At 43.3% G+C, this 25,832-nt stretch overlaps 1 protein-coding gene across 1 annotated transcript in view; it reads left to right on the top strand.

The window, feature by feature from the left end:
* The window catches only part of LOC126456153 (gustatory receptor 5a for trehalose-like), a 93,125-nt gene extending 75,476 nt beyond the window's left edge, over window positions 1–17,649 (top strand). The window contains exons 5-8 of the mRNA XM_050091907.1: window positions 165–322; window positions 10,262–10,424; window positions 11,911–12,000; window positions 17,560–17,649. Of these exons, the coding sequence (XP_049947864.1) occupies window positions 165–322; window positions 10,262–10,424; window positions 11,911–12,000; window positions 17,560–17,649 (501 nt within the window). The remainder of the gene's footprint in view (window positions 1–164; window positions 323–10,261; window positions 10,425–11,910; window positions 12,001–17,559) is intronic.
* Window positions 17,650–25,832: the final 8,183 nt, after the last annotated feature.

Below are 25,832 nucleotides of genomic sequence, written 5' to 3'. Positions count from 1 at the left end.
AATAAATTTGTGTTACTTGACAGTGCACTAGAGGGGTTCAAATGCATTATTACATTCACTGTAGCTCTATGTCTAAGACACAGATCTCAAATTCGAAGGCGTTCAGATGCTCTTCGCCTGTTAGAAGCAGTCGCAATATGCCACATTTTATGTCGTTGTCATAGGGTCCACTGGACAATGCTGCATGGTGGCGCCTTCGCGAACTCTTCGCCGATGTCGCTGCCTTCATCAAGGATGTCGACGACGCGATTTCGCCGCTTATGCTGCTGTCTTTCGCCAACAATCTGTATTTCATCTGTCTACAACTACTGAAAGGCATTTCGTGAGTACTTTACCAACAAATACCTTCGTTCCTCGGATTAAGCAGTTGCTTCGAAAACGATACATTGATCAACTAGTACATTGTGACCACCAACCTGAGCCGGCCGCTGTGGTCGAGCGGTCTAGGCACTTCCGTCCTGAACCGCGTTGCCGCTACGGTCGCATGTTCGAATCCTGCCTCGGTCATGGATAGGTGTGATGTCCTTAGGTTAGTTAGGCTTAAGTAGTTCTAAGTCTAAGGGACTGATGACCTCAGATGTTAAGTCCCATAGTGCTTTGAGCCATTTTGAGCCACCAACCTGACTTCATAGTGGTCGACATTTGACTCCAAAAACTAGTTCTTCGTGGCCTGAATTCTACACAAGTAACTGATTTAGATTAATCAGTGTTTACTCACGGGTTTGGTAATGCCTGCAGATGACATGGAGCTCGCTGACATCTCAGATGTGTCAGTAACGATAATATCCAGGAAATTTAGGAGACGTAAGTTTCTAGAACTAAGCATTATGCTCCTCGAATCACATAGCATGTGCCATTGTAAAAATGGAATAATACAGCTGTTTACCTTTTCGGAATTCGTATCTGTTGTTGCGTATGTCCTTTAAAAAATGCAGTAGAGTGCAGCAGTGTATTGACTATCTGTTGAGTAATTAGTCCGATTACGCTGTTGCACTCAGTGGCCCACTCTTACGGTATGCACTTTAGAGCCCATGTTTACTGGACTTTTTTCTTGTTTTGGTCCATAGGTGCTACCACCTCTCAAAATATGGAAAGAAAAGAGCTTGCAGTAGAAGAGATATGTTTCACAGTATACAAGATGAAGAAGTGCTCATTGCTCTTAAGGTATGCATTTTTGAGCCCATGTTTAGTAGACCTTTTTGCTTCCAATGATCGTTCCTGTTATCCTAGAATACTGACAATTTCTCTTGGAACATCTTATATATATCTGTCCTAAATAATAGAGAACGATAACATTTGGTAGTTAGGACAAGCTCATATAAATTGCAGTACTGCTCGGGATGCTGGTTCCATAGTATTAGCGTTATTAGTGAATAGCAATGGTGTTTCCAGCCATAAATTTGATCTTTGATCTTGATTTAAGGCTCCGCAAGCGCAAGTGCTCCGGCCACAGTCCTGCCTATTGATCCAAGCGCAGCGGCGAGTGGGGCTGACAGGTGAAGAGGTATAGGAAAATGAGCGTTGCATTATTTTTAGACCATCAAAACCTCCACATGGTTGGCGGGCCGTGCCCATAATGCTTCGAACTTTCTCAACTGGGGAGAGATCCAGCCGCCTTGCTGGCCAAGGTAGGCTTTCGCAAGCATGAATGCAAGCAGGCCGTGTTCAAGCGGACATTAAGTTGCTGAAACGTAAGCACAGGATAGCTTGCTGTGAAGGACAATGAAACGGGGCGTAAAATATCGTCGACGTACCGCTGTGCTGTAAGGCTGCGGCGGAAGACAACCAAAGGAGTGCTACCATGAAAAGAAATGGCCCCCAGGACATCACTCCTGGTTGTCAGGCCGTATGGCGGAGATAGTCAGGTCAGTATCCCATTGCGTCTCCAGACACGTTTTAGCTTGCCTCCGAGGCCCACTTCGGAAATGAACTTATTGCTGAAGACAGTTCTGCTCGAATCAATGAGATTCCAGCGCTGAAGACACGGCGAGAGTTTCTACTGTTTGTTTGTATGTTTGCCGAACTCTAACTTGTCCAGCAAGGTCGCAGGGTCTCTCTCCAATCGACAACGTTTGGAGCATTATGGGCAAAATCCTCCAACCAGCAAGGGATTTTGATCATCTAATGCGCCAATTTGCCATGATATGTCCCAGGAGGACATTCAACAACTCTGTCAAACAATGCGAAGCCGAATAACTGCTTCATAAAGGGCCAAAGGTGTACCAACTCATTATTGACTTGCTCAATTTCTGAAGATCTTTCTCTTGAATGAACCATTAAGTTTTTCTGAAATTGTAATCATTTGTTTGTCCATACTTGTAGCTGAGATCTAACGATTTTCATTCCATTCAGAGGTTTTTTTTTCTTTTTTTTAAGTTTCTAAAACAGATGTATATGAAGATGGTATCTGTTCTTTCAAACATACATTCGTAGTGCCCCTCCCACTACACTCTTTATTCGTGGCAGACAATCTTACTGAGTCCCGTAAGAGTTCGGGCAATACATGTGCGTGGACATTAAGTTGGGAATGTGGGTCTCACGGGGAGTGTGCAGGGGATAAATCCCTGCAGTCACGCTATCCTCTGCGTCCTCGGTGGCTCAGATGAATAGAGCGTCTGCCATGTAAGCAGGAGGTCCCGAGTTCGAGTACCGGTCGGCGCACACATTTTCAACTGTCCCCATTGATATATATCAACGCCTGTCGGCAGCTTAGCGTCTTTATTTAATTACCATTTCAAAGTAGATGAATGTGAACGATATTGGACGGTAGTTTTGTGGTTTATTTCTACTAATCTTTTTGTAGACGGCTGTGACCTGTGCTTTCTTCCAACTACTGAGCACATTATGTTGTTCAAAGAATCTACGGTACATTATGAATAAAAATGGAGCTAATCGTTGATGACAGGCGTGTTCATTGCTATCGCAGAATGACTACTAAATCGAAAAAAGTTCAAGAAGGAATAGTATTTGGTCTTTTCAGATTCAACCTCTGGTTTGTTACTGATGCAGAATTTCATCTACAATAATACTAACAATCATCTAGTGTGTGGAATACAGAGAGTGATACACCAGGTTGAAAATCAAAACGAAAGTTCTTTGATGCTATGGGTTAAAACCGACTGCGGATTAATTCATAATGGAAATTGGCGTTCCTTAGCTATGGATGCTGCCCCGCTGGACGAGAAGAAATATGATAAAATTTCAGGAAACAACTTCATTGAGATGCATTCCAGGACCGAGTGGAGCCACCTGTTCAAACTGTTTATTGCATCAAAGGCAGGCAATAAGCTGACAGTTTACCTACTCTCTCCAGCCGCCCCTGGTACGAGCACTAGAAGTGTGGGCGAATTTCGGTTTTGACGCCTTTGACGATCTTAATCACCTTGTTCTTGAAAGCCCATTGCTCCATAATAACAATACGAATCTGTTTATAGAAGATGCAAAAGTGACGCAACGACCAGAACGAATTTTCGAAGGGCACATTCTCCCACATGTTAATATGAAGTTTTTCCATCGACAAATCCATGATAATGTTTCAGGCACATATCTGGTCTACTTGCTAAAATGCCAGCAACCCCTAAGAATCGCCATGAACATTTTTCTGGTTTTTCGCCAGATATCTGCAATTTCGTGTTTGCAGTTGTAAGTCGGCTGTTTAGGTTTTTATGTTGGTAATGCCACGTAGTGCTCTGTATGAAAATCGCTGACCGCGCTGTGAGCAGTGTGTGGCTGGTTGGCATTGTTGGAATATTCGCTAGTGTAGTGTTGGGCAGTTGGATGTGAACAGCGCGTAGCGTTGGACAGTTGAAGGTGAGCCGTTAGCAGTGGTGGAGAGTTTTGAGTGGACGACCTGGACGTGTGTTCGTCAGAAGAAGGAAATTTGTTTAATTGGATGACATAAAATTATATATATATTATGACTTTTGAACATTATTAAGGTAAATACATTGTTTGTTCTCTATAAAAATCTTTCATTTGCGAACTATGCCTATCAGTAGTTAGTGCCTTCAATAGCTAGAACTTTTATTTAGCTGGCAGTATTGTCGCTCGCTGTATTGCAGTAGTTCGAGTAACTAAGATTTTTGTGAGGTAAGTGATTAATGAAAGGTGTGGTGTCACCGCCAGACACCACACTTGCTAGGTGGTAGCCTTTAAATCGGCCGCGGTCCGATAGTATACGTCGGACCCGCGTGTCGCCACTGTCAGTGATTGCAGACCGAGCGCCGCCACACAGCAGGTCTAGAGAGACTTCCTAGCACTCGCTAGGGTTTATCGAACCACCTTCAAACTCTTTCTCTACTGTCTCACTCTCCAACAACGCGCGGGAAAGTCGGAGATTTAAATATTTCTGAGAAATCTCTGATTTCTCTTATTTTATTACAGTGATCATGTCTCCCTACGTATACCGGCGCCAGCAAAATATTTTCGCATTCGGAAGAGAAAATTGGTGATGGAAATTTCGCGAAAAGATTCCCCCCCCCCCTCCCAACAAAAAAAAGCTTTAGTTTTACTGAATACCACCTCAACTCGCATAATACGTCCGTGCCATACTTTCCTCTGTTGCGCGATAATACAAAATGAGATGGGTAAGGCGCTCAGTCCGGGACCGCGCGACTGCTACGGTCGCAGGTTCGAATCCTGCCTCGGGCATGGATGTGTGTGATGTCCTTAGGTTAGTTAGGCTTAAGTAGTTCTCAGTTCTAGGGGACTGATGACCACAGATGTTAAGTCCCATAGTGCTCAGAGCCATTTGAACCATTTTTGAACAAAACGAGATGCCTTCTCTGAACTTTTTCCACGTGCCTGGACAATCCTCTTTGATTCGAATCCCAGACAGTGCAGCAATGCCTCAGAGGGGGACGGACAAATGTAGTGTAAGAGATCTCTTTAGTAGACCTGTTGCATATTCTAAGCGTTTTGCCAGCGAATCGCAGTGTTTGGTTAGCTTTCAAAATGGCTCTGAGCACTACGGGACTTAACATCTGAGGTCATCAGTGCCCTAGAACTAAGAACTACTTAAACCTAACTAACCTAAGGACATCACACACATCCATGCCCGAGGCAGGATTCGAACCTGCGACCGTAGCGGTCGCGCGGCTCCGAATTTAAGTCCCATAGTGCTCAGAGCCATTTTATAACTAAGTGAGCGAGAGCTACTCTTCTATCTCCTGACAAGGGAACCTCCCCATCGCACCCCCCTCAGATTTAGTTATAAGTTGGCACAGTGGATAGGCCTTGAAAAACTGAACACAGACCAATCGAGAAGACAGGAAGAAGTTGTGTGGAACTGTGAAAAAAATAAGCAAAATATACAAACTGAATAGTCCATGCGCAAGATAGGCAACATCAAGGACAGTGTGAGCTCAGGAGCGCCGTGGTCCCGTGGTTAGCGTGAGCAGCTGCCGAACAAGAGGTCCTTGGGTCAAGTCTTCCCTCGAGTGAAAAGTTTACTTTCTTTATTTTCGCAAAGTTATGATCTGTCGTTCGTTCATTGACGTCTCTGTTCACTGTAATAAGTTTAGTGTCTGTGTTTTGCGACCACACCGCAAAACCGTGTGATTAGTAGACGAAAGGACGTGCCTCCCCAATGGGAACCGAAAACGTTTGATCGCAAGGTCACAGGTCAACCGATTCCTCCCCAGGAAAACATGTCTGATATATTCTATACGACACTGGTGACGGCATGTGCGTCACATGACAGGAATATGTTGTCGACCAACCTAACTTGTACACTTGGCGAATGGGTAAAAAGATTCTTCTACCTTGCCCGATTTAGGTTTTCTTGTGGATGTGCTTTATCTGAAAACTACCTTGAGCAGTTAAACAGAGAACCGACCCGTGGCGATAACATATTAGACCTTCTGGTGACAAACAGACCCGAACTATTTGAAAAAGTTAACGCAGAACAGGGAATCAGCGATCATAAAGCGGTTACGACATCGATGATTTCAGCCGTAAATAGGAATATTAAAAAGGGTAGGAAGATTTTTCTGTTTAGAAAAAGTGACAAAAAGCAGATTTCAGAGTACCTGTTGGCTCAACACAAAAGTTTTGTCTCAAGTACAGATAGTGTTGAGGATCAGTGGACAAAGTTCAAAACCGTCGTACATAATGCGTTAGATGAGTATCTGCCAAGCAAGATCATAAGAGATAGAAAAGAGCCACCGAGGTACAACAACCGAGTTAGAAAACTGCTGCGGAAGCAAAGGGAACTTCACAGCAAACATAAACATAGCCAAAGCCTTGCAGACAAACAAAAATTACGCGAAGCGAAATGTAGTGTGAGGAGGGCTATGCGAGAGGCGTTCAATGAATTCGAAAGTAAAGTTCTATGTACTGACTTGGCAGAAAATCCTAAGAAATTTTGGTCTTATGTCAAAGCGGTAGGTGAATCAAAACAAAATGTCCAGACACTCTGTGACCAAAATGGTACTGAAACAGAGGATGACAGACTAGAGGCCCAAATACTAAATGTCTTTTTCCAAAGTTGTTTCACAGAGGAAGATTGCACTGTAGTTCCTTCTCTAGATTGTCGCACAGATGACAAAATGGTAGATATCGAAATAGACGACAGAGGGATATAGAAACAATTAAAATCGCTCAAAAGAGGAAAGGCCTCTGGACCTGATGGGATACCAGTTCGATTTTACACAGAGTACGCGAAGGAACTTGCCCCCCTTCTTGCAGCGGTGTACCGTAGGTATCTAGAAGAGCGTAGCGTTCCAAAGGATTGGAAAAGGGCACAGGTCATCCCCGTTTTCAAGAAGGGACGTCGAGCAAATGTGCAGAACTATAGACCTATATCTCTAACGTCGATCAGTTGTAGAATTTTGGAACACGTATTGTGTTCGAATATGATGACTGGAGACTAGAAATCTACTCTGTAGGAATCAGCATGGGTTTCGAAAAAGACGGTCATGTGAAACCCAGCTCGCGCTATTCGTCCACGAGACTCAGAGGGCCATAGACACGGGTTCACAGGTAGATGCCGTGTTTCTTGACTTCCGCAAGGCGTTCGATACAGTTCCCCACAGTCGTTTAATGAACAAAGTAAGAGCATATGGACTATCAGACCAATTGTGTGATTGGATTGAGGAGTTCCTAGATAACAGGACGCAGCATGTCATTCTCAATGGAGAGAAGTCTTCCGAAGTAAGAGTGATTTCAGGTGTGCCGCAGGGGAGTGTCATAGGACCGTTGCTATTCACAATATACATAAATGACCTTGTGGATGACATCGGAAGTTCACTGAGGCTTTTTGCAGATGATGCTGTGGTGTATCGAGAGGTTGTAACAATGGAAAATTGTACTGAAATGCAGGAGGATCTGCAGCGAATTGACGCATGGTGCAGGGAATGGCAATTGAATCTCAATGTAGACAAGTGTAATGTGCTGCGAATACACAGAAAGATAGATCCTTTATCATTTAGCTACAAAATAGCAGGTCAGCAACTGGAAGCAGTTAATACCATAAATTATCTGGGAGTACGCATTAGGAGTGATTTAAAATGGAATGATCATATAATGTTGATCGTCGGTAAAGCAGATGCCAGACTGAGATTCATTGGAAGAATCCTAAGGAAATGCAATCCGAAAACAAAGGAAGTAGGTTACAGTACGCTTGTTCGCCCACTGCTTGAATATTGCTCAGCAGTGTGGGATCCGTACCAGATAGGGTTGATAGAAGATATAGAGAAGATCCAACGGAGAGCTGCGCGCTTCGTTACAGGATCATTTAGTAATCGCGAAAGCGTTACGGAGATGATAGATAAACTCCAGTGGAAGACTCTGCAGGAGAGACGCTCAGTAGCTCGGTACGGGCTTTTGTCAAAGTTTCGAGAACATACCTTCACCGAAGAGTCAAGCAGTATATTGCTCCCTCCTACGTATATCTCGCGAAGAGACCATGAGGATAAAATCAGAGAGATTAGAGCCCACACAGAGGCATACCGACAATCCTTCTTTCCACGAACAATACGAGACTGGAATAGAAGGGAGAGCCGATAGAGGTACTCAAGGTACCCTCCGCCACACACCGTCAGGTGGCTTGCGGAGTATGGATGTAGATGTAGATGTAGATGTGAAAATCACTCCCGAAAAGGAAATTTCCGATTCCTTACAGTTCGGAAAATATTAATTGACCTTGTTATTGAAGTCGCGAGCTATATTTGCTGGATTCATATTGCCCACGGAATACATCTCACGTATTTAATGCACTCTCGTCCAAAGTAGCGAACAGTCAACTGCCAGCCAGGGAGCCTCGTTAGCAGGAATACTCTCTCTTCCGTGCTATGTAGTCGACTGCCGTCCTGTGTTTCGATGTTTGTTTAGTTGTAGCGTCCCCGTACTACAGCGCAGTTACCTCGCATCGGACGGACGGACGGACAGATAATAATTGTCTGAAAATAAAAAATTAAACTTTTCACTCGAGGGAAGACTTGAACCATGGACCTCTCGTTCCGCAGCTGCTCACGCTAACCACGGAACGACGGCGCTCCTGATTTCACGCTATCCTTGATGTTGCCTACGTTGCACATGGACTACTCAGTTTGTATATTTTGCTTATTTTTTTCATAGTTCCACACAACTTCTTCCTATTTTCTCGATTGATCTGTGTTCAGTTTTTCAAGGCCTATCCATTGCGGCACCTTATAACTAAATCTGAGGGGGGTGCGATGGGGAGGTTCCCTTGTGAGTAGTTAGCGTCCTGCCATTGGCGGATTGTACTCGGCAGGCAATTGGCCGAGGCGAAGTCGACATCTTCATCGTGAGCGCCGCCTGTGGTGCTGTTGGAACTCGCGCAAGTGGCGAGTCTCTATGGCCCTGGCACCAGCTCGCATCTTTGCGCTGTGGTGCTTTGCCCTGTCTGTGCCTTGTTAGGACGGCAAAGAAATGAGGAAATACTTATCGTTGGACGATGTGTAAACATGTCCAGTGATTAAATAATTACAGCTGTGACAAAGGGAGACACTAATTTTTAAGTAATTTTAGCCAAAAAGTAGTCGTGTAGAGAGCAATATGAGCGTCACTGCAAGTTTTTCTGTATTGATGAGTTTCTTGAACCGGTTGCACGTTTTATTTCTGTACATAACTTTCTGTAAGCTGCAAAATACGCACAGTCTGACAGACATTTAATCTAAAATAGAGTGTGCAATATGTATAGCAACTTAAAAGGTTCCAGAATGAGATTTTCACTCTGCAGCAGAATGTGCGCTGATATGAAACTTCCCTGGCAGATTAAACCTGTGTTCCGGACCGAGACTCGAACTCGGGAAGGTGGGAGGCGAGGTACTGGCAGAAGTAAAGCTGTGAGGACGGGGCATGAGTCGTGCTTGGGTACCTCAGTTGGTAGAGCACTTGCCCGCGAAAGGCTAAGAGCCGGGGTTCGAGTCTCGGTCCGGCACACAGTTTTAATCTGCTAGGAAGTTTAATTTAAAAGCTGACTGTTAATCAAATTTTATAACAACTTTTACCGTCACAAATCGCAAAAATACTATTAATCTTCTTCTTTTTTCCCTTGTTCTGTAGCCACAACAACTTTAGCATCTCGTCCCCTTCTTCTTGTAGTAAATTACTCAAGTAGTTCGAATTGAAAGCCAATTCGACCACGCTTCTCTTCATCCTGTTGCTGACTGCCGACTGCGGTTGCTGCTGGCGTCTTGCCTTGTGAAACAGCGGCGGCTGCGGTCGGGTGGCGGTCGCGTAGCCGACTATTTGTCAGTTGGAAGGCTCAAATGGCTCTAAGCACTATGGGACTTAACATCTGAGGTCATCGGTCCCCTAGACTTAGAACTACATAAACCTAACTAACCTAAGGACATCACACACATCCATGCCCGAGGCAGGATTCGAAGCTGCGACCGTAGGAGCAGCACGGTTCCGGACTGGAACGCCTAGAACCGCTCTGCTACAGCGGCCGGCTCAGCTGGAAGGCTTAGCCGCGGTCGCAGGCAGCAAGTACATCTTGGACGAGATCAGAATTCAACGTAGAATAATATTGTCGTGTTATTAACTGTATGTTCAATATATTTTTTTCATTAGTCTTTCTGCTAGTGGATGCTGCTGGGCGTCGTAACGCGGTATTGTGTCGTGTAGCGTAGCAGCGGCGTGTTGTATCTGTGCAGGCAGCGGAGGCGCGGCGCGGCACTGTAGTCGGTATACGTGATGAGGTTGTTCAGCTTCCTGCTTGTGCGCACCTGGTGGTCGACGTCACACAGTAGTGTGTGGCGTAGTGTAGCAGCTGGGCGTTGTGTGTGTGCAGGCATCTGAAGCGCGGCTCGGTGCTGGAGTCGGTGTACCTGGTGAGCTCGTTCGGCTTCCTGCTGGTGCGGGCCTGCTGGGTGACGCTGTCGGCTGCCGCGGTGTACGACGAGGGCCGCGCCGCGCTGCCCCACCTCTTCGCCTGTCCAGCGCTCTGCCCCGAGGTTCGCTCACTTCTGCTCACCTGCCTAGTCATCAGCGACAACATCACGTTACTGGGGAGCGAAGAATGAAGTGCGCGGCGGGCCAACTGAGCATACCTTTTTATCTGGCACAGTGATCTGCTTCGGTTGGACCTACCGATATTCGGATTGCTCTCCATAGATTCAGATGCCATAACGGAAGCTGTCACGTAATTGAATACCGATATGGACAGGTTTCCTCCGGTAATTGAGTCTTCGGAGGAGAAAGTTGGTGATTGGAATTTCGTGAGAAGATTCCGTCGTAACGAAAAACGCCTTTCTTTTAATGATGTCCAGCCCAAATCCTGTATCATTTCTCTGACACCCTCTCCCATATTTCGCGATAATACAAAACGTGCCGCCTTTCTTTGAACTTTTTCGATGTACTCCGTCCTGTCCTAGGTACCTAAGAAATCGCTTTAGACAACAGTTCAATTTTTTTATTTATCTGGCAAGGATCCCACACCGCGCAGCAGTATTCTAAAAGAGGACGGCCAAGCGTAGTGTAGGCAGTCTCCTTAGTAGGTCTGTTACATTTTGTAAGTGCTCCGCCAATAAAAGGCAGTCTTTGGTTAGCGTTCCCCACATTTTCTTTGTGTTCCTTCCAATTGAAGTTGTTCGTAATTGTAATACCTAGGTATTTAGTTGAATTTACGGCCTTTAGATTAGACTGATTTATCGTGTAACCGAAGTTTAACGAGTTCCTTTTAGTACTCATGTGGATGACCTCACTCTTTTCGTTATTCAGGGTCAAATGGATAAAAAGAAAGATCTGAATGGAACCATTGTACAGCATTTGAAGATAAATTTTAACTTGCGAGTTTAGCAAGTACAATATCAAAGTCGATAATATACTTCGCAAATTGACAGTTTGCCCAAATAGCATTTATTCATTGGGAAAGTTATGCACCTGAATATCATTGTCCTTACCATCACGTCGATTTTTCCGTTGACTTTTCTGTTGCCAATATAGCTGAATTTCTCTTTGTCATCGCCAGTGAATATAATGGCGTTAACATCAGTCCGCCGTGTCTGTTCGCGAAGATATTTTTCACGATCGCTTTCCGTTTGTACTGGATGGTGACTTTACCTCATTACTTGACGAAGTTGCAATCTGCTACGACCGCATATGAGGTTCCCATTGTGGAATAGGCCTTTTGTTTACATTTTATAGAGTACAAATTGCGTATGGCTCTTGTTAATAATGGAAAGAGCCTTCCTAAGCAATATGTCGCACGTAACACCCTTGTCACGAACTTATACAAGAAAATATGATATTTCAATGTTATATAAGTAGCTATACCATAAACCTTTAAAAAGGATATTCATGTAACGTATAAAAAGTCAGGTAAAGTGGATTTAACAATGGAAATAAAATATATCTAGTACGTTGTGTCGTAAAATAAATAATTTAATTTTTCTCTAGTGATTTCCTGTTAATTTCATAATGTTAAACGTTCCTTTTCAGGCCCAACGACTGCAGTTCCAAATTTCGTCTGACAACATTGTTCTCACAGGCATGAGATTCTTCTCCATCACAAGAAATTTCATGCTCGGAGTAAGTAACTATTGTAGTGATGTACAGTACTCATTTTCCAGTTTTCTACGATAACAGTAAAACCGTGCAACAGACGGTTGTCGTTACGGATATTTTGGTGTGTAATGCAGAGCGAATTACTACTGCTCCAAATTTGTTTTCAGATGCTTAGGACGCCGTTATCAGCCTTCTTAAAGCACGTTTATGATAGTGTGAGTACACCCTAAGTTATAAATGTCCTGTGCTTTTTGTGTCATCGTGTTCACTAAGCTATCACTGCCCCGTCAGGCCATGCATATTTAGGTTTGTCATTATTTCCATAAAGCACTTAAGCGAAGAGGTCACCATCGATTTCCTACCCCATCCTTGAACAGTTCAAGATGAGTTCCTTTATTATTCATATCGATGTCCTCAGGACGTTAACACTAGTCTTACGCTATCGTGTGGCCGACTCGTAATAATAAACGGTATTTTACACTAACAACGAGGAAACGGACAACTGTAGACGCCACGGCTGATAAACCAAGTCAAACGGGTAACCCAGAGAGAGAAAACCAGACGCCGAGATAAGAAACAGTAGTGCGTTACAATCAGACAGCACCGATGCGAATACACGACTGCCTAACGTGTCGTGTAGCCGTCGTACGCCAAATCACGTGATCTGGAGTCTTAGGCCCGCCTGCACTGCCGCCACAGGTGCTGAAAGGCCGGAGCGGCGGCCTGTGGCCACATTAGCGCTCGGAGGCTATTGCTGCTCCGTATACACAGCCGAGAATCAGCTACACGCTTTCCGACGGCCTTTCCAAGTCGCCAGGTCGACATGCCAGAGTAACCATGACGACTGCCACTTTCAGAGCGACACGGTTCGAAACATTTAGCGCTTATATAATTCAATAATTTCTTTTGAAAATAAGAGTGCTGTCTGATAATATGTTACAAGCAGTGTAGCCACACGAAGAGTAATACTCGTCATTGCCAATAAAATAAAATGGAGCTGTTGTCTAACGCGCTATTTTAGTACCTAGGACATCCATAGTAAAATTCAAAATGTAGCTACAAGTGCTGAAGAGGAACATTAATCTGGAGCGTTATCCTAGAGTGATAAATGTTGCGTACATTTTATGTCACTGTTGCATAGTCACAAACCTTCGGTGACGTCCTTTTCTGGCATTTTCTCATTTTTAAGAGCCACCATTATTGTTTTTGCTTGTTGGCGCTCGTTAATAGAACGACCCCAAATGCACTTATGATTGATAGAATTCCAGTTGTTGTTGTTGTCGTCTTCAGTCCTGAGACTGGTTTGATGCATCTCTCCATGCTCCATACAGTATAGCTGCATGTCCTCCGGAAAAATTACGGTTGTAGTTTCCCCTTGCTTTCAGCCGTTCTAAGTACCAGCACAGCAAGGCCGTTTTGGTTAGTGTTACAAGGCCAGATCAGTCAATCATCCAGACTGTTGCCCCTGCAACTACTGAAAAGACTGCTGCCCCCTTCAGGAACCACACGTTTGTCTGGCCTCTCAACAGATACCCCTCCGTTGCGGTTGCACCTACGGTACGGCTATCTGTATCACTGAGGCACACAAGCCTCCCCACCAACGGCAAGGTCCATGGTTCATGGGGGGGGGGGGGGGGGGAGAATTCCAGTACTCGACTGGTAAATGTTTCCCAAGATTACGGATGACAGCTGCTCGTGGTTAATAGGACAGTTTGTTTTTTATATCCTCAAAACAAAAATTTAAACTGATAACTGTATCTACTTTATTAATCAGGAGCACTGGTCATGTAAAGAAGAACTGGCCAAAGATGTAACACTGCCTCCCAAATGTATTTAAAACCAGCTAGCGACAACTTGGAATAGAATCTTCGCAAAAAGGTGGCGACATTCGGTAGCAGAAGAAATTTTGACTGCCAGTACCCGATCAGCCAATGGGAGGGGATACGCTGGCGTAAAAAACCAGATCACCACAATTTGTGCAGGTGACTTACATTACATTCCAAACCTCTGGTACCAAGTTTCACGCTCTCCGTTTTCTCGTTGTCTTACAACAGAACACTGTAGACGCATGCATTCCAGTCACCTACGATTTACAGATACTCTGAATATAAAAATATCATACACTGGAAAGGGGCCATTGCGGGTGCAATTAAGAAAACGCTTATTGATTAGGCTGCTCAATTGATCCCTCGGAAACTCCTAGCCAACAATAACATATAAATCGTTCCAATTTCCTAGTTAGTTGAACATCTTTTGCTGGTTGTCTGATCGTGTGTCCGGCATAACAGCATGGGCAGTGCCGATCCTACCTGATGGCTCGAATGCGGTGCCAAGGAGGGCAGGAGACTAGAAGTTGGTGGGAGGGGCGGGGGGGGGGGGGGGAGGTGCAGTTAGTCGTGACGTTTGTCCGATAGTTAAACGGCCCCTATACTGTGAATAATATTATGCAATACATCATATTACGTAATATTATCGACCGTCTCTAGATAAGATCGAAGGGTGTGCAGTATGTTGACGGATCTACTGGAATTAGATTTTTATCGAAAAAACTGCTTCGATTGTATGGTTTCTGGTTCATATTGTATCTTTTTCATCTTAGGATCGTATGCTAAACCGTTTATTTTGTGCGATTTATTGTATTGTGAAATGCAAGTGACTTTGAAATCAGCGGGACGCACGGTCATTTGAGAATTATTTTAAGTATATAGGAGTTTGTCAGCCGTACAGTGTGTAAAATGAAACGAGTGTAGTAATAGCCAAACGATGATTAGTTGTTTTGAAAATATAGAGAAGCGTACCGGAAGAAGGTAAGCTTGAATCAGTAAAGAAATTAAATTCACTGCGGACAACTTATAGGAAAGAACTGAAAAGAAGTAGGAGCGCAAAGAAAAGCGCAACTGGTGTTTACGAGCTACTGAGTCAACACTTTGGTACTTTGATGCCATGAACGTTTTGCAAGTGCAACACACTTTTAGTGAAATTTGAATAAAAATTGGTTTACTTGTTTTTTTTTAATTGGATCTAAATAAATAAATATTACGCGAATGTAACCGCAAGTATAGGGGTAAGAATTTACAGAGGTACATCAAATTAGGAAGCTTCCATCCTCAGAATGTTTCGATAGTCATTTGGCTCGCTTTTCTTCAAGTCACTCAGTAAATTCTCATGCGCCCCCCTTCCTCTCTTCTCATACCAGCCCTTCATCCATCTACGCTTCCTCTTTCCCTTACATGAGCGCAAAATCTGTCCAAGAGCCAAATAACAGCTGACGTCTGTACCCGCCGAGATTTGACACTTATATTGCACAATAACGATTCACTGTGTGGAGCCAAGCGTCAGTATATTGTACAATATTACTGCCCAATATACTGACGCTTGGCTCCACACAGCAAATTGATACCACACAATATTACTGGCCCCCCCCTCCCCCCCCTATGAACCATGGACCATGCCGTTCATGGAGAGGTTCGCGTGCCTCAGCAATACAGATAGCCGTACCGCAGGTGCAAGAGCAACGGAGGAGTATTTGTAAAGTGGCCAGGCAAACGTGTGGTTCCTGAAGAGGGGCAGGAGTCTTTTCATTAGTTACAGGGGCAACAGTCCAGATGATTGACTGTAACATCAACCAAAACGGCCTTTCTGTGCTCGTACTGTGAGCAGCTGAAAGCAAGGGGAAATTACAGCAGTAATTTTTCCCGAGGGCATGCATCTTTACTGTATGGTTAAATGATGATATAGTCCTCTTGGGTAAAATGTTCTGGAGGTAGAATAGTCCTCCATTCGGATCTCCGGGCGGGGACTACTCAGGAGGATGTTGCTATCAGGAGAAACAAAACTGGCTTTCTACGGATCGGAGAGTGGAATGTCAGGTCACTTAATCAGGTAGGTATGTTAGAAAATTTAAGAAGGGAAATGGATACGTTAAAGTTAGATGTAGTCGGAATTAGTGAAGTTTGAAGGTAGAAGGAACAAGACTTCTGGTCAGGTGAATACAGAGTTAAAATAGAAAACAAAATAAGGGTAATGCAGGAGTAGGTTTAATAATGAATAAAAAAATAGGAGCGCGGGTAGGCTACTACGAACAGCATAGTGAACGCATTATTGTAGCCAAGATAGACACGAAGTCCAAGCCTACCACAGTAGTACAGGTTTATATGCCAACTAGCTCTGCAGATGACGAAAAGGTTCAGGGAATGTATGTTGCGATAAAAGAAATTATTCAGATAGTTAAGGGAAACGAAAATTTAATAGTCATGGGTGACTGGAATTCGATGGTAGGAAACGAAGAGAAGGAAAAGTAGTAGGTGAGTATGAACTGAGGGTAAGGAATGAAAAAAGGAAGCCGTCTCTTAGAATTTTGTACAGAGGATAACCTAATCATATCTAACAACTGGTTTAAGAATCATGAAAGAAGATGTATAAGTGTAAGAGACCTGGAGACATTGGAAGGTTTCAGACAGATTATATAACGGTAAGACAGAGATTTAGGAACCAGGTTTTAGATTGTAAGACATTTACAGGGGCAGATGTGGGCTCTGGTTATGACATTGGTTATGAACTATAGATTAGAACTGAAGAAACTGCAAAAATGTAGTAATTTAAGTAGATGTGACCAGGATAAACTGAAAGAACCAGAGGTTGTAGAGAGTTTCAGAGAGAGCATTAGGAAACGACTGACAAGAACAGGGGAAAGAAATACAGAAGAAGAAGAATGTGTAGTTTTGAGAGATGAGATGGTGAAAGCGGCAGAGGATCAAGTAGGTAAAAAGACGAGGGCTAGTAGAAATCCTTGGGTAACAGAAGAGATATTGAAATTAATTGACGAAAGGAGAAAATATAAAAAGCAGTAAATGAAGTAGGCGGAAAGGAATGCAAACGACTCAACAATGAGATCGCCAGGAAGTGTAAAATGGCTAAGCATGGATGGCTAGAGGACAAATGCAAGGATGTAGAGGCATATATCACTAGGGGTAAGATAGATTCTGCAATTTGCACATTGACAGGCGACGTGGAATCAGCAATTCGGTATCGGATTAACGCCTGGTGGCGGTGGAGACGTGGCGTCACAGGCTATGGATTGACGAAATTATGTGATTATGTGAATGCGCGGTGTGTTTTCTTTCGAATGTGTCTGAAACAAGAGACACGACACCTTCATTTAATTGTTTCACCTCGATGGGCAATTAATCCCGAACGTTCAGTGCCGGATGGACATGGGAGGTGAACTTGGCTCATGTGTCTCCTCTCCGCCCACTGTGTGACTAAGAAAAAGTGGTGTTGGCTAGACTCGCCTATGCGCGTAGAACCAAGCCCTGTGATAAGTTAATTCAGCTAATAGGCCACTTATTAGAGAGGAGAAGGCTATGTTCCAACACCAAATCTCAGACTCTCTCTTATCTCCCCTCCACTATCAACAACTAAAGCGTAGCTCTCCTCCCACTAAAAATCGTCAATGTACGCGAGACAAGGAAAGCTTCCGAACTGTGCCTAACTGTGTTTCCCAAGGCACGTCACATTTCAGATGCAGCTCTGCCGATATTAAAATTTCTTGATAATGTTTAATGCTTTTTGCTTTTTTCATAGGTGGCTGGAGCGATTGTGACATACGAAGTGGTACTTCTGCAGTTCAGCGTTCAGCGTTCAGTCCTCAATGCTACGATGTCAACACGGTGAAGTGACATTTTTTCAGTACTAGACAATGTGATTGTTGCCTTAGTGCAGGACATTCAGATGTATTTTATTTGTATCGAAACTTAGAAAATTTGGAGAAATGTAAACGCTTATTATATTTATGCAACATTAGACTGCTTAGCAAAAATAAAAGTGAATTGTTTCAGCATATTGTAGCTATACAAAGTACAATTACACCACTTGATGTCAAGTGCTATACGAACAACCCTCAGACAAACTTCGTTAGGTCCTGGTCGAGTCGTCCCTCGGGCATGGGTGTGTATGATTGTCCTTAGGATAATTTAGGTTAAGTAGTGTGTAAGCTTAGGGACTGATAACCTTAGCAGTTAAGTCCCATAAGATTTCACACACATTTTTTGAAACTTCGTTAAGCTCCAGGTACATGATGATGACTGGTATTTTCCTTACGATTCCTTCGATTGATACGATACTCATTGAAAACTCATGTTATAAATGCTGCTACTTGTCTGGAATTCTGGTGCTTAATAAATAACATCTTAAATGTGTTAATGTTTTTACTGATGCTGTTTTTTTTACCTTTATTGCAATCTAAGAACTGTTTATACACTTGTACACTATCAGAATTCGCAGAGATGAAATTAAATAAATGTGAATAATACAATACGGTACTGATTCTGCGTATTAGATGACGTCAAGAAAGACCAGGGACAGCCCGCCGCTGTGGCCGAGAGGTTCTAGGCCCTTCAAAATGGTTCAAATGGCTCTGAACACTATGGGACTCAACTGCTGAGGTCATTAGTCCCCTAGAACTTAGAACTAGTTAAACCTAACTAACCTAAGGACATCACAAACATCCATGCCCGAGGCAGGATTCGAACCTGCGACCGTAGCGGTCTTGCGGTTCCAGACTGCAGCGCCTTTAACCTCACGGCCACTTCGGCCGGCCCTAGGCCCTTCAGTCCGGAACCACGCTGCTGTTAAGGTCGCAGGTTCGAAACCTGCCTCGGGTATGGATGTGTGTGATGTCCTTAGGTTAGTTAGGTTTAAGTAGTTCTAAGTCTAGGGGACTGATGATCTCAGATGTTAAGTCCCATAGTGATTAGAGTCATTTCAACCTTTTTTTTTTTTACTAGAGGCACCCCTGGAGCTCTGCAAAATCACACACACAGTCCAGCTGATAGGTATGTACAGATTTTTCAAGTAGACAAAGGTCATTGTGGGAGAATCCAGCAGCAAGCTCGTCAGTTTAATAATGCAAGTCGAAACAGCTGGCGAAGTGATGTGGCAATGCCTTTGACATTATGCCACAGGCGCTGCTAGAGGCGTGATATTGGAAGATGTCCCGTACTCTTTGCAGTGGACCTGTGTACAGTGTTGCTTCCTGCGGCTCCGCTGTGCTATGAAGAATGAAACATTTGCGTTTTAAATCCCTCTCTCTTGAAACAGGAATAAAGAGTTAGAAGGGTCTCTGCTTGAGCCTTCTCTGAGATGGTCGAATGTAACTGACCAAAGCAATGTCCCATCAGTTAAATCTTAGAACTCTCGAAGACAATGACACTGCTTGGCGCATCGTTAGGACCGACTAGTTCGATCTGCAATTGAGTGCGTCCTGATCGGCCCTGGCAGACCTCGGTGGATTGCTGGTGGCCACCTGTCATCGACTTTGCGATAAATACGCCCACCACTCTATCCATACGCTGTGCGGACGCCACCGGAGATTTACTCAGTCGAACACATAATATACGGAGCTGTTGTTCAGATAAAACACTTACTTGCACTGTGTCCTACATCTACATCTACATAATTTCTCTGCTATTCACAATAAAGTGCTGGCAGAGGGTTCAATGAACCACCTTCAAACTGTCTTTCTACCGTTCCACTCTCGAACGACGTGTGGGAAAAACTAGTACTTAAATTTTTCTGTGCGAGCCCTGATTTCTCTTATTTTATCGTGGTGATCATTTCTCCCTACGAAGGTGGGTGCCAACAATGTTTTCACAATCGGGGGAGAAACTTTCATGAGAAGATCCCGTCGCAATGAAAAAGACCTTTGTTTTAATGATTGCCATTCCAATTCACGTATCATGTCTGTGGCACTATCACCCCTGTATCGCGATAGTACAAAACGAGCTGCCCTTCTTTGGACTTTTTCGATGTCATCCGCCAGTCCCACCTGATACAGATCCCACACCACACAGCATAGGGCGGACAAGCTTGGTGTAAGCAGTCTCTTTAGTAGACCTGTTGCACCTTCTAAATGTTCTGCCAATGAATTCAAGTCTTTGGTTATCATTATCTATGTGATCGTTCCAATTTAGGTTATTCTTAATTGTAATCCCTATGTAATTAGTTGAATTTACAGCCTTAAGATAATCGAAATTTAGCTGATTTCTTTTAGTACTCATGTGAATAACTTCACGCTTTTCTTTATTCAGGGTCAATTGCCACTTCTCGCACCATACAGATATTTTATCCAAGCTGAGCTGGCGTTGGACGGTTCTCGTTACACCCCATAGTATTAGCACTCTTTGAGAGTAATGTAAAGCCTTACATAGACATATAGATTCTGGTGCAGTCAGATCGAAATAATAAAGAGATACCATTTTTTGGAGACAGCCAACTTTATTGGCCCATAACTTCCGCACTGTATGTGAAATGAATTTTTCTGTCCGAAGTGATAAGAACACTGATATTCTAGATATTTCTAATCGTACATGTAGTGTCCGTAACCTAGAATACTTGTTGTTTGTTAGATAAGTATTGAAATTTGGTGCGCAGCAATGGCGCGCAGGTCCCCTCGTATACTACTCTCTAAGACAAAAAAGATAGATAAAGATAGAGAGAGACGCACCACGAAGGAATTATCCTATTGGAACGGAAATCAGTTGTGATGTACGTGTACAGACAATCAAATAATTACAATTCCACTGAAAATGGATAATTTATTCAAGAGAAAGAGCTACACAAATTGAGCAAGTCAATGACAAGTTGTTCCACCTCTGGCCATTATGCATGCAGTTAATCGACCTGGCACTGATTGATAGAGTTGTTGGATGTCCTCCTGAGGGATATCGTAACAAATTCTGTTCGACTGGCGAGTTAGATCGTCAAAAGCCTGAGCTTTTTGGAGGGCCCTGCCAATAATGCTCCAAATGTTCCCAGCTGGGGAGAGATCCGGCGATGTTACTGGCCAAGGCAGGATTTGGTAAGTATGAAGACAAGCGGTAGACACTCTCGCTGTGTGCGGGCGGGCACTATCTTGCTGAAATGTAAGATCAGGATGGCTTGCCATGAAGGTCAACAAAATGGAGCGTAGAATATCATTGACATACCGCTGTTCTGTAAGGATACTGCGGATGACCACCAAGGGCGTCCTGCTGTGAAATGAAATGGCACACCAGACCGTCACTCCTGGTGTTTGGGCCGCACGAAGGGCGAAACTCAGGTTGGTATCCCACTGCTGCCCGGGGCACCTCCAGACACGTCTTCACTTGTCATTGGGGCGCAGTTCGAAACGGGATGTACCACTGAAGGCTCTGAAGGCAGTAACCCTTTGGTCGCCGGAGCTTTCCTCAGTTGTGAAGTTTGAACATTATCGACAGGGACCTAAAACCAACTCTGGATTTTGACGCTCTAACGCTCAATTGGACTGAATTTGGCACATATCCCCCAGGAGGACAACCATCAACTTTGTCAATCAATTCCAAGCCAAATAACAGCTTGCATGAGGGCCAGAGGTGAACCAATGAGTTGCTGACGTCCTTAGTTTGTGAAGCTCTTTTTCTTGAATAGATTACACACGTTTTCTGAAACTGTAATCGTTTGTTTGTACATGTACATCGCCTTACCGATTTACGTCCCATTCAGATAATTCCTTCGTGAAGAGTTTTTTTTTGTATTAATGTGTAGTTCGTGGTAATGGCTTTTCCCCCATCAGGTCAGCCTCTACTTATCACATTGCTCCATGCTACGGGAATATATGATGCCTTTGCTCTCCTGTAAGTTGGAACGGACACCAGAAACCTCACAAATGCAGCCTTGTTCAAATATTGTACTGAGAAGTCTTCAATATGTACACTACTGACCATTACGTTACAACTCCACAAGATGGCATACAACGAACGTCAAATTCGAGTGAAGTGCACTACATGCTTGCACTTGCAAGTAATTAGTATTTCAGCACATCTGCACCAAGCAGGCAAGAGTTACTATCTACATGGTGTCCCCAGAGGAATGGTCAGTATTCAGGGCTATTACAGAAACTATCATTCGAATTCTAGTAAACATGGGTCATAAAATGGAAACCTTAAGAGCTATGAGCACTTCTTTATCTTCGATACTGTGAAACAAATAACTTTTACTGCAAGATCTTCGCTTTCCATACTTGGGGAGGAGATAATATGGAACAAAACAGGAGAAAATTTTCAAGTAAGCATGGGCTCTAAAATGCGTACGTCGAGAGCTAAGAGATGTGTTTCACGGTATCAAAGATGAAGAAATTCTCATCGCTCTTAAGGTACGCATTTTAGATCCCATGTATACGCGACTTTAGAATGGTCGTTCCTGTACTATCACTGAATACTGACCATTACTTCTGGGATGCCCTGTTTATCCCGTAGAGGAAAGTTCTTGCCCCATGTAAAGACGATAAACCTCTGCCAACACGTGCCAGAATTAGACAGTTGCAGATCATGGCCTACGGAGACAGTGATTTTTCGTTTCATCATACTGCAGCTCGCGTTGATTTGGATCACATGACTGTCAAGCAAAGATTATATAGATGGGTTCAGGTGGGCAATATTCATCGCCATCCATAATCCCAACGACCCTACGTGATTAGAGCCGTATGGGTCAGACTATTGTACTGTCATGTCAATTACCCTGTCAGTAAATTAGTTTGTTTGCAGCAAGAGTAGAGTCCAGACAGTGCGACTACATCTCAAGCAGTACTGTCTGTTAGCACAGTGGCCATTGTTGAAGCTCCGCTTGATGTGAAAGCAGAGAGACGTGTATCAACGGTGGTGTGCCGAATGACAGCACCAGATACGGAACTGGAGGAGCGTTATCTTTTCAGACGAGCCTCGATTTTCCTTACAAAATCACAATAGACATATCTGTGTGTGGAGGTTCCGAGGAGATCGAACGTTGCCGTGTTGCATTTTTTATCGTCATACGAGCCCAGAATCTGGTGTGATGACGTGGGAAGCTATTGGGTACGCATTTTTATAGCAGTCGTTACCTTTGGGAGTGTTAGGACAGACTGCTGTGTCATATTTTTCAGGTGGATGTGATGTTGTGCTTTAACAAGATAGCGCAAGACCACATGTTCTCCGCACTGTCCTGGGCTACTGCGATGCAAAGGTTGTTTGATCGCTGACCTAGGCGGCACTTTCTCCAGATCTCTAATGCAACGAAAACATGTGATCATAGTTTTCGAACAGATTGGCACATCAACGTCCGTCAGCCCATCTGACATAGAGTTGATGGAGCATATAATGGCATACCCCTACCAGTCATCAATGCGATTGATGTGCAGCCGCGTTAGAGTCGTTGTTGCTGACAGTGTTGCCAACACCTCAAAATCAGCTACAAATTTTATCACGCTTTTTTCTTACTACGCCGTGCGCGGAAATTAGTAAATGTTTCAAACGGCTCTGAGCACTATGGGACTTAACATCTGAGGTCATCAGTCCCTAGAACTTAGAACTACTTAAACCTAACTAACCTAAGGACATCACACACATTCATTCCCGAGGCAGGATTCGAACCTGCAACCGTAGCGGTCGCGCGATTCCAGACTGAAGTGCCTAGAACCGTTCGGCCACGCCGGCCGGAAAATTAGTAAAATTTCGCAGCTTACTAGCACGTTTCAGCTTCATCAATTACAAGGGAAAGATTTAGACTATGAACATATTCAGGTGAAAGAGTGAAGAATAGATCATTCCGAATTCTGGATCAGAAGAGAGAGAACAGATAGGTAGTAGCAGAAGCAACATGGACTAAAAGATGAAACTGAAATTCTGATACACCAAAATTATCCTATTAGTATCTGCATATTAAAGAAACATAAACGTAAGGAAGTTAGGTAGAAAGAAAGGAAGGAAATGGTAATAACTAAACTGTTAGATGTGAAGGAGGCTTTTGGTTGAAAACTAAATCAAAGAAAAAGAAAAATAATAAAAAAATAATGAAGATAACCACTAACCGAATCTGATATCCACAGTTAAGAATGCAACGGAAAGTAAAGGAGAAATGATAAGGAAATAACTACTGTGAAGTAAATTTAGGTGAATGGCCAATAGCATCTCCTCCTCCAGAATCAACAACACTAGAGTTAGTGCACTAGTACTTTCAATTTATTTACAGAAACTTGTGCCTCTATTGAGCTTGATTTTGGAGCGACTCTTTCAGAAAACGAGAAATTCAGTTGTATTCTGTAAAGTTTAAATCTTTAATCATTGCTCCAGTTGTTGCTATTTGGCAACTTGTAACTATGAAACCGTTTCCATTCTGTAACACTGACAAGATACATTCTTTTCTTTTTAAAAAATTTTAAATATCTTACTCCCCGTCAAATGGTTTTATGATCCTAATTTGTTATTTCTTGCGTGGATATGGTCATATTGGAAATTGTAAGGCATTCAATGTGAATATCTGTGTAGGTGATGGGTAATAACCAGTTACTCCGAAATTAAATTCCAGTTGTTTGTACCATAGAATAAATGGAAGGAACTGAAAATTCCTTGTTATAGCCACCGCTAACTTTAGTAGAGCTAACTGAATCAAAGCGAAATTACATACGTCAAAAGAAAATTCAAGAGATGCCATAAATCTATAACATCACTAACCAGGTATCATGAACAGCTTTGGTGGTGTGGTGTCTGTGAATCAATGTATGCAGATCACCCAAGATCTGTCCAGGTGTGTGAAAATAGAGAAATATGAGTGAAGTGCAGCCAGGAAAAGTAGAAACGGACAACAATTAACTATCTGAACTAATTGCCGGGCTGAATAGTTTTGAGATCAACATGTATGGCCTGGTGAAGTACAGCAACAGACAGTATTTATAGGTGCGTTGTACCGTCCACAGGGTATCTACAGTGTCGTCACTCACTTCACGTATGCCGCTTGTTCCCTTGTCAGCAACACTGACAGTCTCTCTAAACTTTTCATAGCATCCTTTGACACTCTTCGAATCTGACGGATCTCGACCATCAGAACTTCGGAATTGTCGCTGACCTGTAATAGACGACTGTTTCATGAAACCACAAACACATTGCGCTTTCTCCTGCGTACACGCCATTGTGACAGCAACACTCCTGAATTATGCTTCACGTAACAAGAGGGAGAGAAAAGACATCATACACTGTAAGAGTCCAACCTTTTGGAAAAAAAGGTCATATAGACATGTGCAAGTTTTGGTGGGCTAATTTAACCCAGGTTTTGTGTTGCCACTATGTCTTCCTTTTCTAAATTCTCATGATTTCTGTATTGTTTTGCTTTACATTATGCATTTTTTGTGTTGGGGTAAGATATAATTTCATTGTATTTCTAGACCTCGGCACGATAGGAAAATCAATATCAGTGCTTAATGTTAATAACGCAGAGAGAGAGAGAGAGAGAGAGAGAGAGAGGGAGAGAGAGAGAGAGAGAGAGTTGAAGAGCAGCAGTGAGGTCAACGAAGGACTAAGACGAAATTAAACCTCGCCTGTTTTTATTATGAAGAAATTGTTCATCGGCAAGAAAAGAAGGAAGAGTTTTGAACAACTTGATTTGTTGAAGATCTAAAACGAGAGCAGTAGTACTGGGAGATAAAGCGACATTTTTATTCCAGATATATTTATTCTGTGGATCGTAATAACCAATAATTTAGACATAAAGGCGAATTCACAAGAAGAGAAGATCGCAAGAGAAGGAAGAAGCAGAAGAAAGATGATTTGGAGAAGAGAAGAGGTAGGGAAAGTCTAATCGTAGAAGAGTGCACAATACACTTTGAACACACTAGAGCCTCAGAAAGTGCCAGATACACCGGTGGTAAACTGAAATGATTCAGCTATGCCACAAATCATCCCGGAGTATACAGAGCCAGATATATGAGTGTAATTTATCTTCGAATAGAGACTGTGAGCTGCGTTATGCTGTCGAGAAAGTTCAGTAAACAATTATCGTTGGTGTAGCAAACTGTACTGCATGATTAGATACAG

Source organism: Schistocerca serialis, chromosome 2 (assembly GCF_023864345.2).
Source record: "Schistocerca serialis cubense isolate TAMUIC-IGC-003099 chromosome 2, iqSchSeri2.2, whole genome shotgun sequence".
NCBI lineage: Eukaryota > Metazoa > Arthropoda > Insecta > Orthoptera > Acrididae > Schistocerca > Schistocerca serialis.
This window is presented reverse-complemented; position numbering and strand designations above follow the sequence as displayed.